Source organism: Ambystoma mexicanum, chromosome 6q (assembly GCF_040938575.1).
Source record: "Ambystoma mexicanum isolate Mex_15411 chromosome 6q, UKY_AmexF1_1, whole genome shotgun sequence".
In the NCBI taxonomy this organism is placed as follows: domain Eukaryota; kingdom Metazoa; phylum Chordata; class Amphibia; order Caudata; family Ambystomatidae; genus Ambystoma; species Ambystoma mexicanum.
In genome coordinates, this window is record NC_090937.1 from 39,722,252 (window position 1) to 39,737,314 (window position 15,063).

At 42.5% G+C, this 15,063-nt stretch overlaps 1 protein-coding gene across 6 annotated transcripts in view; it reads left to right on the plus strand.

Annotated features, from left to right (window-relative positions):
* PTPN13 (protein tyrosine phosphatase non-receptor type 13) overlaps positions 1–15,063 on the plus strand; it is a 1,388,150-nt gene that overhangs the window by 1,271,153 nt on the left and 101,934 nt on the right. For all 6 annotated transcript variants that reach the window (XM_069630435.1, XM_069630437.1, XM_069630436.1 and 3 more), the window contains 2 exons: positions 954–1,102; positions 7,874–7,964. In XM_069630435.1, the coding sequence (XP_069486536.1) occupies positions 954–1,102; positions 7,874–7,964 (240 nt within the window). The remainder of the gene's footprint in view (positions 1–953; positions 1,103–7,873; positions 7,965–15,063) is intronic.

Sequence of the window (15,063 nt, forward strand, 5' to 3'; positions counted from 1 at the left end):
TCCCAGCAGGCAGTCCCATAAATGCTAATTTGTTGGGCAATCTAGGGAGTTCCTCCTAGGAATGAGTCCTTGTCCTCTGAGGGCAAGTCACTCCCAGTGAGGTACCTCCCCTGGCTCACCTCCATAACCTCAAAGGGGATGGCTCCCCCTTGGGGAGAAGGGATGGATCCCCTTGCTTCGTCACAGTACCTAGTCACTGAGTGGGTGGTTTATCATGGTTGCATCAGTAATGTACTTCATTTAAAGTAGAGCACTGACAATGAGGTTCAAACACTGCTCCCATGTCGGCAACCTTTTCTATGGACTAATCTTTTGTTTTACTATGTACTCTGGTAATCTGTATGAAAAAATACCACACCATTTAATCATTGAGTTTTAAACGTAGGACATTTTAGGCAATATTAGTTTATGTATAAAGAAGAAAACGGCAGCATTAGTGGCGAAGCACAAAAACCAGGTCAAGACTCATTGCTATTTTGAAAGTCCCTCTCTCTCTCTGGCCACACTACCAATGCTCTGGTTATGAATTTCGGACACAGTCATAGCAGCATAAACTGAACACAGTCCATCGCTCTGCATTGGCTCCCATTTTGGGGGCTACCATAAGTCCTGTAACTATAGAATAGTGCAGAATGTAACATGTTGGGGTATGGATAAATCTTGCACACACTGGATACAATAAAAGTTCACTGCTAGGGGATACCCTGTGGGAATTGGCTCCCCAAAATGCCTACTTAAGACTGATTATGCCAGAGTAACCAAGCATGAAATGCTGGCACTGATAATATGGTCATAATGTTTTTGCCCTCAAAACTATTATAACATAAATGTTGATGAAAACTCTTCCTAAGACAAAACAAGATCTTCTTTACTGCATGCCCCTTGCAGGCCTTCAGACTTTTATATAATTTATTGTTGAGGTGAATTTCATATGGGATGTTTTCTTGCAACAGATTTCAACACAATTACTAATGAAGATCTTGCCGTCCTCCCAATCGTCAAAGTTCTTTCTTCAGGCAGATACGCTGGAAGCAGGTTAAAGTCAGTCATTCGCATGATGCGTGGCCTTCTGGAGCAAGAAATTCCATTCAAGGAATTTGAGGTAAATGAAAAATAAAGTTACAATGATTTTATTTTATTAAAACACTTTCAGCCTTGCATACATTTTTTGACAAACTACAAATACAAGAATTGGGCAAAACTTGTATGTGTTATTGATACATCAAACGCTTTGCTTCTGCAGTGTACACACTGTACAGTCTTTAACCTTTGTATGCTTTTCAGCTTCTAAAGCCTCACAATCTTTAAATAAACAAATGAGGCTTGGCTACCACTCTGATCATTAGGTTTTTATGACCCAGTTTGCTTATTTTAAGTACTCCCATTTATTGGTGACTTTTCGTGGAAATTGCACATTTGTTAATAACTTACTTAATGCCTATATGCCCTATGTGAACATTAATGCAGTTGGTTTGGAGTACAAAAACATTAGAACATTTGGATCTCCTTTGCAGACAAAGGCACCACATGGAACTCTGGCTTATAAAGAGTTGAAAGTGCATCAAACAGACAGTGTAGCTCTCTGCAGAAGGCTATAATGCTATACATGTATATTTAGGTTACATCAATAAACATTATGTTTTTCCTGCTCTGGACTTTCATGTGCAAGACTTGCTTTGAGAAGCAGATGGATACAAAGAATATTTGTTTACAAAGTCACCCTTCCTTAGAAAAATGTTTTCGGCAGTTTCAATCTGTTATTTATTCATGTTGTGCATTTTGCTTCCCTTCAGTGGTTGGGTTCAGACTTTCATTTAGTACCATTCACACAAACTCCACGTTTTGATACTGTGACAAATTGAAGCAGTTCATCCCCGTTCACAAAGGGGGAGCAATCATCTTTGGAACTAGGGAGCGGAGACAGCTACTCCTCACACCTCCTAGGGGACAGGGCAAGTGGGATTCACTGTGGGTGATCCTGACTTAGAGGATTTGTTGGCTGTATGGGAGTTGAAAAATATAACCAAAACCTCCTGCTACAATGTCTGGTTTGGTTTCTGTCCCAAAGTATCAACAGCCTTCACTGGAAAGAACAGGACAGTGGTTGGCCCAGCCACATGGGAGCTTGGGGGGTGTTAGCGAAGAGGGAGAGAGAGAGACTCACTTCATAGGAGGTGTAGCAAGGACGAACAAGAGTACTCCAGGTGTAGCGTTCAGAGAGGCGGTCAGCTACGCAGAGAGATGGCTGTGCCGGCATTGCGTGAAGCCGAAAGGGCGAGACCCGTAGGAACATAGCTGAGAGAGACACTGGTGTGCAGGGAAGTTGTCATGAGAGCCCTGCTGGAAGCCATCCTGAAGAGAGAACCAGTGACGTCCAACACGGAACCCAGTTTTGACACGTCACCTAACCTCCTACGTGTTACAGAGGAGCACCGTTGGGAAGACAAAGTTACGTGTTAGCTCTAGGGAACTGGGAGAAGAGTGGCAAAACCAAAGCAAGGAGAGTGATCCCAAGATGGGGGAAGCATAGGACAGCCCCAGAGTGGGGAGAATGGCAAGAAGCCCCGACCGAGGTGAGCCCAAAGGCAAGTTGAGAGTCAAGAAGCCCAAAGGTGGGGAGTGACCCATAGAAGCCCCTAGGTGGGGTGGGAACAAAGAAGCCCCAAAGCAAGGGTGGGAGCCAACAAGCCCCAAGGTGTGGTGAAAACCAGGAAACCCCAAGTTGCGAACAAGGAACACCAAGAGACCACCAAGAGGGGTAGAGCAATGGAAAATCCCAGACCGGCGGACAAGAATGAGATGATCCCCAGAGTGGGATTACGACCAAGAAGTCCCTGATGGTGGTGGGAAGAAGAGGAAAAGAATAACTCCAAAGTGGGGTACGAGAGACTGAGGCAAACCACGGTGTGGGAAAGAAACATCATCCTGGTCTAGGGAAAGAATCGGGCGAGAGAAGCTGCGAGATTCCCACACTAGAAGGAAGAAAGGCCTTTTTGCTTGACCCATTGTTGGAGGAAAGAGAGGCACACGGTGCATGGTTGGGGCGGTGCATCTTGGTGAAAAGCCTATGATAAAGACACACTGGAGTGGGGGCCAGAAACCTGCCACAGTCCCATTGCTCAGGCAAAGGCCTGAAGTGTGTCTTGTTTGGGTTTATGTTGTTCATTTGTAGTGGTATGGCTAGAACTTAGGATAGGATAGGATACGATAGGATAGGATAGGATAGGATAGGATAGGATAGGATAGGATAGGATTCTGGACCGGGACTGCATTTATGTAAGACATCCTGACGATTACCCTTTTTATGACTTTTCTTTGTACAGCAAGGCAAAGGGACAGTTTAGCTCTTATTTTCAAGGAAAGAATAAAAGAAACCATTTTGACAAAATGATGCCTTTCCATCTCCTGATTCTGTTCTACCACAATACCTTTTATTGCACTAGCTGAAAATAATGCTGAGATTACAACCTATTAACTTTCACAGTCCATAGACTTATTCATCAGTTGATTTTAACAGAATAAAATAAGCAGCAAAAGAACACTGTGCTGGATATTCTGTTCACATAGGAATTACAGGACAAATCTTCACTTTAACCCCCTTTAGCTGCAGTCCTTGGAATAGCCACCTAATCTACAGAGCAATACATTGGGAATCACAACAGACTGTGCCCATTCAAAAACAATTTGCAATTCTTTCACTGCTGGGAAATTGCATTTTAAGCTGGCACATGTTGCTCACATAAGATTTGCAAATCAAGCTCAAGTTGTCTTTAATTGGGACTCGTTCTGTTTGTAAAATTATTAAAGAGATTTTAGGGCAGTTTTGAAATGCAAGGCTTACAACCAACACATTGAAAGAGGAAGATGTTTGCATTTACTTCTCTCAAGGTCTGAAGATGTTCTTAGGTACACTTAAAATTACATTGCTGCAGCCAACTCCCAGTTTTTACAAATGCAATATATGCCCGCTTCTTCCTGGCAGCTGGACACATGTAATTACCTTAAGTGATTTGTTATGTCCAATTAGGTTTAAGAATGGCACTTTGCACCAATGTGTACACTAAAACATAAAGTCTGAGTTAAGTGTCCACGTTTAGTAGCCTGTATGCAGCAAGCGTACATATTGTGTGACCGATATAAACAAACTTTACAAATGTTTTGACGGTGTATTGCCCATTTTGAACTCAGTATGCCTCATGCTAGAGAGAGCAAGAAGGTGGCAATCATTTGGGGTTAAACACATTTTTTGTGTCTTGTGTCCTCACCCTTTTGGTTAGGAGTTCTAAACTGTAGTGCACCATAGCTGTTGGCGGTACTGCAAGGTTTGGCATCTGGCTTTGTTGGTGTGGTTGCCTTGATGTTTCCAGGTTCAAAGTTTGCAGTTGTGTGTAATTCATCCTATGTCTGCATTCAGACCTTTTTCTTTGAGGATGTGCCTCTTCAGGTACTGAAGATTCCACAATATTCTGTGTGTAATATTCGAAAGGCAACTGTTCAACACCACCACTGCGATGTGCCAATCCTGCCTTGAGATACACGTTTGAAGAAGGGATACACAAGGGTTGTTCTGAAGGTTAATGTTTTGTGGGATTCACTAGCCATAAGAGTTAACCAAATTTGTAGGACCTCTCATCTTGTGTGGGGACTTTAGCATAGTAATTAATCCACATCTTGATTACTCTTCATCACAAGCTTGCATAGTGAGATGTAGCCCATATAATGTGATTCTTTACTACATGCACCCTTCTGCCCTCTGCCAGGCCTGTGGTTTGGACTATTCTTTTACACAAAAGTCTACTTTTGCCAGGCAATAAGTCCACCATACTTCATATTGTATCTGATCCTACTAGTATTACATATCAATTTCAGAACACTCCTGACTCTAAGAACCTCTGTCGCTGGATATTAGACGAGGCCCTAATGAATTACACTGAATTTGTAGAGAAGACAACTCTTGAATCCTACATTTGATTCCATTTTCAAAAGTGTAGACATGCACATGGCCTGAGTTGTTATGAAAGTAGTTATATGTGATATTGTAACAAGTTTTTTGATCACAAAATGTGCGCTTAAAACAAAAGCATATTTAAATGACCAAACCTAACTTCATCAAATTAAAAACGCACCGTAGCTCGCAGAAATTGGTCTTACGCATTGTTCACCTTGAGCTGCTAACAGAAACCCATTGTGCGAGGCAAACGTTCAAACGCCATGCGCACCCGATAAGGGCGCTCAGCCACTCAGGTGGCATGAACAGTGGAAGATAGTACACATTGGGCCTCATTATGAGACCGGCAGTAGCCGTGCCGGTAAAATCGGAATCTTTTTTTTTTCTCGGCACCCAGGAATGGGCAATTACCAGGGCATTACGGCCCCGGCGGACCCTGTAATTGCCCATTCCTGGGCGCCGGAATATATTGCTCCCCATTCCCATATGAGTCCCATTGGACTCAATGGGAATGGGGAGGCCAGATGTACCAGCACAATTCATCATTCATGGATGGTGCCGGTGCATCCGACATGGTCTGCTCGCGGGTGCCGGTACGCCCGCCATGTCAGACCTGGCGGGCGAAAAGGCACCCGTGAGCAGACCTCATAGTTTGTCGGTCTGGTAACAATGCTACCGGCAAGCTTACCGGTACCGTTGTTACCAGACCGGCAAGCTTATAATGAGGCCCATTCTGCGCCTGCTGTATCCAGCCAACCAAGCCCCTTCAATGGGTGGTGCCTTTTTTCTTTTCTTTTTTTTATGTGTGGAGGCAACAGGGACCCTCTCCCTGTTGCCTCCTCACCTCCCCACCGCGGCAGAAATTGACATGGTGGGTAACGGCACCTCGCTGAGGCCCTAGGCTCAGGCTGGTCAGCAGTTACTGGCCATGTCCGCCCTCTGCCGCAGGGGTGAAAGCCATAACAAAAGTATAATCAATTTACAGGCTACAGTTTGGCATTAATCACAAGAGAATACACAGCAGTAAACTGGTTAACATTGATAAGGGATCACTTAAGGACCATTGTTTAGGGAGAAGAGAATAATTCTAAATATTTCTCAAAATATGTCATGCTTGGGATTGACTGGATGTGCCGATGATTAGCAGTCGATTTTTGGAAGATCTGGACCCATATGTAGAGACTGCTGGAACATGATACACCAGTCAAGGGGGACCCTCTTGCACTTACAACGCTCTCAGATGAGTCGTGCACACCATTGAATACCGAACATTGCCTCAGCCAGGAAAGGTTGCCATCCGTCTTGTGCCAGAGCACAAGCAACTAATTGTGCCTAATGCAAGCCACTGCGCGTGTGCTTAAGAGAATCTGGACACACCACCCTTTCCCTATATAAGCGATGTCATCTCTTATACAACCGGAGTGCTGCCAAGCCACAAGGTGACCTTATTAATCTAAAACTAAATGATAACAATTCAATTCATTGAAAATGTTAAAAATAGCTATGAGCCCGTTACAAAATATGAGACATCTTTAGACCTCATATTAGGGGCTAGCTCTGACAATTGCTAGACATGAATCATTTTCACACAGACCAACGTTTTAGGAGTACCTGCCAAATTTTTACGATATCATAATCCTCAAATCTCTACTATGGGTGACATTGAACCCTAAACCATGTCTGTAATTATGCTTACAGCTTTCTCCATAGTTAAAGTGGACTCACAAATGACTTGCCACAGACACACAAATATTTCCTATCAGAGGCAGCCTCATTGTGTAGGGATTGGGGTTGAGAAGTCACTCTGAGGAACAATAATTACTTTAATGTATGGTAATAACCACTGCAGATACCTTCTGTGTTCGGTGTTGGTGCAGCATGCAGCTTTAGGTCTTATAGTAGACTGAGATACACAGAACATAGAGGAAGTCGTGATGCTGTGGCAATATGTCGGCAGATACTGAGAATCGAGGACTATGCGGATGAAGGAAACCGCGGTACACAGCCAGCGTTTTTAATACCAGAAGTGTGGGACGTAACCAGGTGTTTAACATTTTACGAGATCGCCGTTGTGGTGGACCTGGGTATTAATATCAGGATAATGAGCCTGACAAGAAACTCTGTGCAGAGTTACATACAATAAAGTTTCATGGAAATGGTGTCTTGAGATATCAACATGCGATGACCTGCGCCCAATGAGAAATGTCTCATGCTTGTGAAAGTACAGAGAGTTCCCCTTGCTCTGTTATAGTTGAAACAGATCAAAAAGTCTTTCACACATTGGCAGCGCGACTATAGAAAGAAACTTCTGTAGTAGTTGTTTTATGCAAATATTTTGCTTTTTGTTATAACAAGGTATCCCTTAGTTGAGACACGTGTTTCGGCACGTACTGTGCCTTTTTCAATCGGGGCTATTGGCAAATTTGTTTGTAAATTAAAATTCTAACAAATCAAGTATAGCATAAAACACTTTTCACATGGGACATTCAATCCATTTGAAAATTTCAAAACAAGAAATACAAAATATGCAATTGTAATGCCCGAAAAGTCAATTCATTGTTTTCCACAGAGATTGGGAGGGGTATTGGGGTGAGTGTTAGGGTAAAAGATCAAATGAAAATATAACACCAGATTGGAGAGAAAAAGGGGAAGAAAACATATTGCTAAGCATTAGTTACGGGATAATTGATATGCGTCATGACTTATCACACAAATTGGAAAAACAGGTTTCTTACCAATGTTGGCTTTCGATTTTTGATTAACTACAATCATGTAGATCTTTCATCAAAGATTGTGTAGTTGTCATCTGCAGTACTCCTGACTTTTGGTGTTTATTAGAGTTGCTGCCAATCACAACCAATTCAGCATTGTCTTGCCTTTTGTAATTAGTTGATAAAGTTAAAAGCTCCTCTGTTTGTATTACAGAACCTTCAAGCTCTCCAACCCTTGGACCAGTGCTTGATTGGACAAACTAAAGAAAACCGAAGGAAGAATAGATACAAAAACATACTCCCATGTAAGTCCCAGCCAATAATTTCAATTGGTTTGCTGATATTGCATTTTTATAACATACAGACTTTTGTTGCTTAGTTCTGTTGTCTCTTTGTTAGCACCTTTTCTCTATGCCTATGACTAACTTGTTCAAAATCAAAAACCTTATTTGTTAGCAAATCAGATCCTAGAATATCAGAGGAATTGAAGGAGTCACATACATCAGACATACACAGTGATGTATGGAAAAATATTTTATTTTGTCAACTTGCAACATTCAAAATTCAAAACATATTATCAACAATCTTTTTTCTAGTCTGGATGCTAAACTGTGGCCAGGGGTGGGATTTGACCATGTTGGACACATCTCCGGGCTTCTTCATCTTCCCCTCCCTTCTGAATTCCAATGCAAACTATAACTACTGCAATCAGACGTTCTTGCTCATCCAGCATAGTCCTTAGCTTAAAATTTGATTGCAGTGCCTACAGAGGCATACTTTGCAGTGGAAGGCTGTGACCAAAGAGACCCTATCAAGTTCGATCTTCCTCTCAGAATGCTACAATCTGTCTGGAAAGGATGTGCCTGAGGGTTTCAGAGCCCATTCTACCAAAGGAGTAGTTACCACCTCTGCCTTGCAGTGGGGAGTTCAGGTCTTGGACATCTGCCAGGTGGCAATGTGGGCGTGTCTGCACACATTTGCTAAGCATTACCGCTTGGATTCCCTTTCCAGACAGGATGCCTGCTTTGATAGGGCTGTCCTCCATATTTGTATGGTCTAAGTGGTGTCCTTGCTCCCCCCTGCACGCCCCGCCCCATCTCCAGATGTTTGTACTGCTTAGGGAGTCTATCAAAGACAAGGAATCAGTGGGAGGAAAAAATCCATTAGAAGAATACATTACTTACCTCTCAGTAATGTTCTTTCTGATGATGAATCCATGGGAGGACTATCCATCGCTCTCCCTACCTGCCCCTCTTGGCAGATAGCTAGTACAGCATTGGATCTGCAGTCCCTCTACCTCAGAGTAGTAAGGTAAAAGGGTGGAACTAAGGTCTCAAGTCAAAGTGCAGCACCTCCAATATAGACTGGCCTGACGTCATGTCTGGTGGGTAGAGGCGTTGGATGAAGCCAACGTTCTGTGCCCTCTGGTGGCTGTAAAGTTTCTGAAGAGCATCTGCTTGAGGATAGGATTATCATAGACGAGGAAACCATAGGAGGAACATCCATCAGAAAGAACATTACCAAGAGGTACATTGTTTGTCCCAGAGCTAAGGCATGCTACCAGCCTTAGCTTTTCTCCGCTTGCTGGGCCTTATGGCATACAGCATTGTTCTGATGCTGGAAACCTGACTGAGAATTCGGTCGCTCCATTGGCTTCTGTGAAATCAACGGTCCTAGTTTTCCAGTGACATGGGAGATCTCTTGCAAGTTTCAGAGTGCCGCAAAGGATCTTTTATAGTGAAGCTGCAGGGCATCTTGATGGCAGGGGAACTATTTTGGCAGCTTTGTCCAGAGTCGGCGATTATCACAGATGATCTCGGAGCGAGTGCAGTTTTCCCTTGGTGGAGTCCAGGTTTCATATAACCCTTCTGGAGCTGCGGCTGATCAGGCTAACACTCATAGCCTTCCTTCCTACAATTCAGTGGTAAGAGTGAAGTGTCCTTCTCGTGACAGAAAATACAGTGGCCATGCATTACCTCAACAAGGGTGCAGGGTGTTTGCTAGTTGCCTCTCCGCAGGGAAGCTATATGGTTGTGGTTCTGGGCATAAGACAACATCATCTAGATCTTTGAGGCCCATCTAGCAGGGAAGGAAAATCAAATGTAGTATCAGATGCCCATGGCTGGCAGGTCTCACTTTCCTATGAGTGGGAGCTTTGACCAGAAGTCCTTACAGAGCTGTGTGCGGGGGTTGTGGGACCCCTTAAATCTGTTTGGTGCAATGGAATTTCAGTCTCCTGTACGCAATCCCACCAGTTCCTATCATACGACTAGTTTTCGGGTGGCTGAGGAGATTGGGTTTACCATGATTACAACTGGGCTTGGTGGGCATGGTGCTCGAACCTTCTGGAAATGGACGGAGGCCTGAGCTGTAGTATAAATTAAAGGACAAGTTCCCCGTCCATAACACTTTTTCCTCAGCCTTCATGCATGGCTGATGAGAGGTTATGGTGCAGAGACTAGGATTTGCTGGATGAGGTCCTCCTGGTGCTGCATTCTGCATGCAGGTCTTTTATGACTGCCTATACATGCAGATGGAGGAAGTTTGGAGAATGGTGCAGAGAGAAAGGTTTGGACCCTTGTTGTGCCCTATCTGCGATGTTTTGCAGTGTGTTGCACCTAACTAGGCAAGGTTTGCAAATTAATATTATGAAAAGGTTGTGATGGTTGCCCTATTTAAGATGGCCCCGCAGCAAGGTTCCTACTTTACAACTCCCAGGGTTGCTCAGTTTTTCAAACGGTTAACTAATACATTTCCTCAGATTGTGGTTCTAGCCTGGAACCATCACTTTGTTTACATCCATTATCAGGTTTTACATTCGAGCCCATGCCTTCCTGTTCCTTATAGTTTTTAACTTGAAAATATTCACCAACAGGGTGAGTGAGCTCCAGGTTCTCTCGTGTAAACCTCCTTATCTTCCGTTTTCAAGAGAAAGTTAGCTCGAGAGGTGGGCTTTCTTGTTTGACAAAGGTAGTCTCGGACTTCCATGTTAACCAGAAACTCCACCTGCCTGGATTTTACTATCTACCTCCTCATCCCTCTAAGAAGGAAGAGAGAACACAGATGCCTGAACGAGGCCGTTTTGTCAGGACAATCATATTTTTAACGGCTTTTCAGATGCTCGTCTCAGGAAGGCTGTCCCAATACAGACCACAATGGATTGTACTCTGCATCTCAAAGTGTTATTCGAAGGAAGGGAATGGAGTGCCTCAAAGCCTCGGGCTCCCTCCAGTAGCCCGTTGGCTGAAACTTCTGCTTTGCAGAGAGGGGAGCTGCTGGCAGATATTATCAGGCGTTCTAATTCTTGCCACTCTGTACTGGTGTGGGACTCCATGAAGATGAGAGTGCAGTCAATTAGAAGGGAAAATTACTTACCCTGTACTGTTTTTTGTGATAACTTCTCCTCCCAAGGTCCTCATCGCCCGCTCCTGCTGCTCCATTATGCAAGAGCTGCAAAGTCTAAATAAATAAATTGTCATAACCTTCCTAGTGAGGTATTTCCTTAGCTGCTGTAGTGCGTGCTTAGCAACTTAGGTTTGCAGATCTATTCGGGGCGTTATGGCCCTTTTCATGATTGGAGTGCCACATCTGTGCATTTATGTGATTTAGTGTTTTGTGCAGTGCTACCTGTCACCTTAGGAAGTCTCAATGTACTTGCAGTCTTTTGCACACCAACATACATTAATGTGAAAGGAAATAGCAAAGCATGGCATAAAATAACATGATGTATTGTAACAAGCTTGTATATAAAAACTGGCACTTTGTCCTTAAAAATGAAAGGAGGTGATGGGTAAATGAACAAAAACGAAAAGGATCAAATGTTCCTTAAAACAGGACAATTGTATTTGCCTACAAAATCAAAATTCTAAAGGGAGAATTCAAGAAGAAAAATACAAGGGTGAAAAAAACGAATCGAATTTTTTTGGGGGGGGGTTAGAAAAATATATAAATTGGGTGTGGGTGTTCGGGGAATATATACAAAATTAAGGGGGGTGGTGGGTTTACGGTGGGGGGGGCCTTCAAAAATAAAAAATGTAAAACATTTGATTCGTTTTTTCGTAAAATTCTGCAGTAAAACACCCTGCGAAAAAACATCCTGCAATGAAATGACATGGAACCAAAAGGAGCAAGGTATAGATGCATTGAGGAAGGAATTAAACACCCCTACGAAAGTAAAAGGAAAGTGTACATTTAAAAGCAGTTTCATGTTAATGTTTCTCATACATGCATTTGGGAACAAACCACATAGGTCCTAACAGATCAGCATTGCATAACCTTTTTCTGGCAGCTTAAAAGCAGGGCAGAGGCTAAACAAAGTTAGCAAAGCACAACTACATAGCAATGGAAGTTGTAACATAGCACACCAGACAAAATAATGTTACCCAGCGTAAGGTCATTGCAAAGGTAGCATGTCCCAAAGAAGATATTGCAGCAAATGGTGGGAGGAAAGGGTTATAGTGGGCTAGGGATATCGGAAACACAGTTTGAAATACACGAGAATCAGGAACATTTCATGACAAGCTCACTTTCACCCCCACTGCCCAAATGTGGCACCAACCAACACACGCGTGTCTTGCTCTTTCACCTTCTACGGACCGTTTTGAGGTATGGGCCTCTTCAGTTTTAATGGCAAAATGGGAATGGAGCACTACAGATAGGAGGAATCCAACCATGGCACCTCTGCTTTATTCTGCCCTTAGGTAAATTGCACTTATTTCACATATAGTTAAGTCCTGACAAGGGGAAAACAAATGGGGTTCCTGGTCTACCCTGCAAGACGATCAAGCTGGCAACCGGGACATATCTGTAACCTGATCATTTGGAAAAACATGATTTGAAGACTATGGAATTATTTATTTTTGTTTTTCTGACCTTTCTGCAATGCTTACGAAAAAAATAATGTAGAGAGCTACATCAAATCGAAGAAGCATTAGTGTTACCACAGTGCCTGTGACTAACTTAGGCCCTAGTGCCTTGGGAAGATCCATAAGAAGACCTGATACCATTGCATGCCCATTATGTGGAGTCGGTACCTGGGTGGCCCTGAGGACATTTTCAAGTAATAGAATGGAATGTTTGGGTATGTCACTCAACTTTTCTCCTGTGCCAATCACCAATGAATTGGTTTTACCACACCTACGTTAATCAAAATTGTGTGTTTTTTTTTTCTATGTCCTCACTAGAGGTAAACCCCCATAGTTTGAGGGACAATAGAAAAGAGCAAAGGGAAGAAGATTTGTAAAGAGGATGTAGGTTAAAAAAAGTACTTTAAAAGATAGACAGAGGTTGAGGAGGAGGAGTTGTCTGTGATAACATCCGGTCTGCTTCCACATTAAACAGTTTGTATAATAATAGCTTGTTAACATCTGAATTTGCTTGGCGTTTGAAAATGTCCCATAAGCATCTAAACATTCCATAATCAACTCCTATGTGAACAGATAGTAACTGGTCTTCGTTTTGGTTAGTGGTTAACATTTTCTCAGATCAATGCTTTCTACTGACTGAATGGCATAGGCTGCACTTTATGCTGGTGCCATCGTGCCAGACTCAATGTTTTCCTCCCATAACACCAAACACACTTTCTGCCACCAGCATCTGTCCACTGCCTCTGTTCCTTTTGGGTGGGGACACCCCCTTGGGCACCTATGCTATACTTTCCTGTTCTGGCCAGTTAGCATGACAGTGCCAGATTCAATTTACCCAATTAAGTGCCATGTTCTGTTATACCAACTAAGACTGTCGGGACAGATATTATGATAGTAGTACTGCAGTTCGAAATACCAATATGCCACCTTAACATAGCAGTTCTATTAAAATATGCCCAGTTAGTAAGGACAGGTTCATTCTTTCCATTTAGCCCAGTGAGATCATGTTCCAGCATTCCCAGTTAGTACAGCAAGTTCATATAGCACACACATCATGCAACACCTGAAATATCTTAAAGGCAAAACATTATTTTTAATGAGTTTTTATATTCCACTTCATGCTGGAAGCCAGTCTTACTTTTATCTTTCTTTATTCGGAAAATAGTAATGTCCATCAAAGAATGTACAATAGAAACACAAGACAGTGAGTACTGGAGACTAGTCTCTAAGTGTGGGACTAGGATTTGAACCTGTAAAGCTTTGTGTTGTCTTGCTTCTAAGACAAACGTGGTGCCCTGAGCTATCCTCCCGGGCCCCCGGGCAATTCTTTGCGATGGGACACAGTGACATGACTCCAAATATGAGAGACTATCCCACGTATTTTATTAACATGGCACAACAAAGAGCCAAAAGACGTAATTTGACTTCTTTCCAACAGAAAAATTTATCAAACTGCCCCCTATGTATTACTGCATTCAACAAACGCAGTATGAAAATCCAGAATGTAATTTTAAAAAACATGCACCCTAGCCAAAATCAAGAAATATTTAAAGAGAAGCCAATGTTTGCTTTTAAAGAAAGGAAAACATTAGGAATACTTTCTGTTGAGTTTCAGACAAAGAACAGTCCTTCAATTGCAGTAGAACTAGCTGTTGTGGAAAATGTGCAGTCTGCCTTTTCACAGAAAAGTGAACTGTAAATTTGATGGATGAACATACCCATACCGTATGTTTTGAAGTTGTAAAATAATGAATCCGAATGTAGTATATTGTATTCAATGTCCACACAAAAATACAGTATATTGGCATGACCACAAGAAAGGTTAACCAACAGATCATAAAACACAGATACAAAAATGGGCAAAAAAACCTTACAAGCAGCACTAGTTATGCATTAAATGGAGTCGAGCCGAACAGCAGATGAAATGAAATGTGCCCTTTTAGAAGTAGTTGGCAATGCTAATAATGACCCTGCAATGGAAGAATTCTTAAAAAAGAAAAACCTGTAAAACTACAATTGTGGCTACAGCTACTCAAGACGCACTACACTGATCTCATCAAGCAGTTTGATATATAATTTCTTAACTTTTAGCCCTACTGAAAACTAAGTGGGCCACACAACACATCATACATTGCATGGGGGCTAGATGGGGATGTGCACCAGAGGAAACTGTGCCATCAATCCCACATGCTATTTATTGGTTTTTAACTTTAGTAACATTTTATAAAATTCATACAGAACTAGAAGAAATGGATGGATCATACAATACTCCCTCCCGCAAATGAGGGCATGTTGCTGTCATGCAGGTTTTGTATGTCGAGATACAAAATGTATATGTTGTAAGAGCAAAATAATTTATCTGATCTGTGTCCATGTCAGACACCACTGAATCGCAAACTTGATTGTAAACATTACTTCTACCTGTTGTACCAGCCATTTGAAAATGTACATCCTTCCAAGTTGGGTGATGGAACCAAGAAGACAGTGTTGTGACCATCCAGGTCTAGGACATAAAAAAGCACTTGAAAAGGCTTCCATT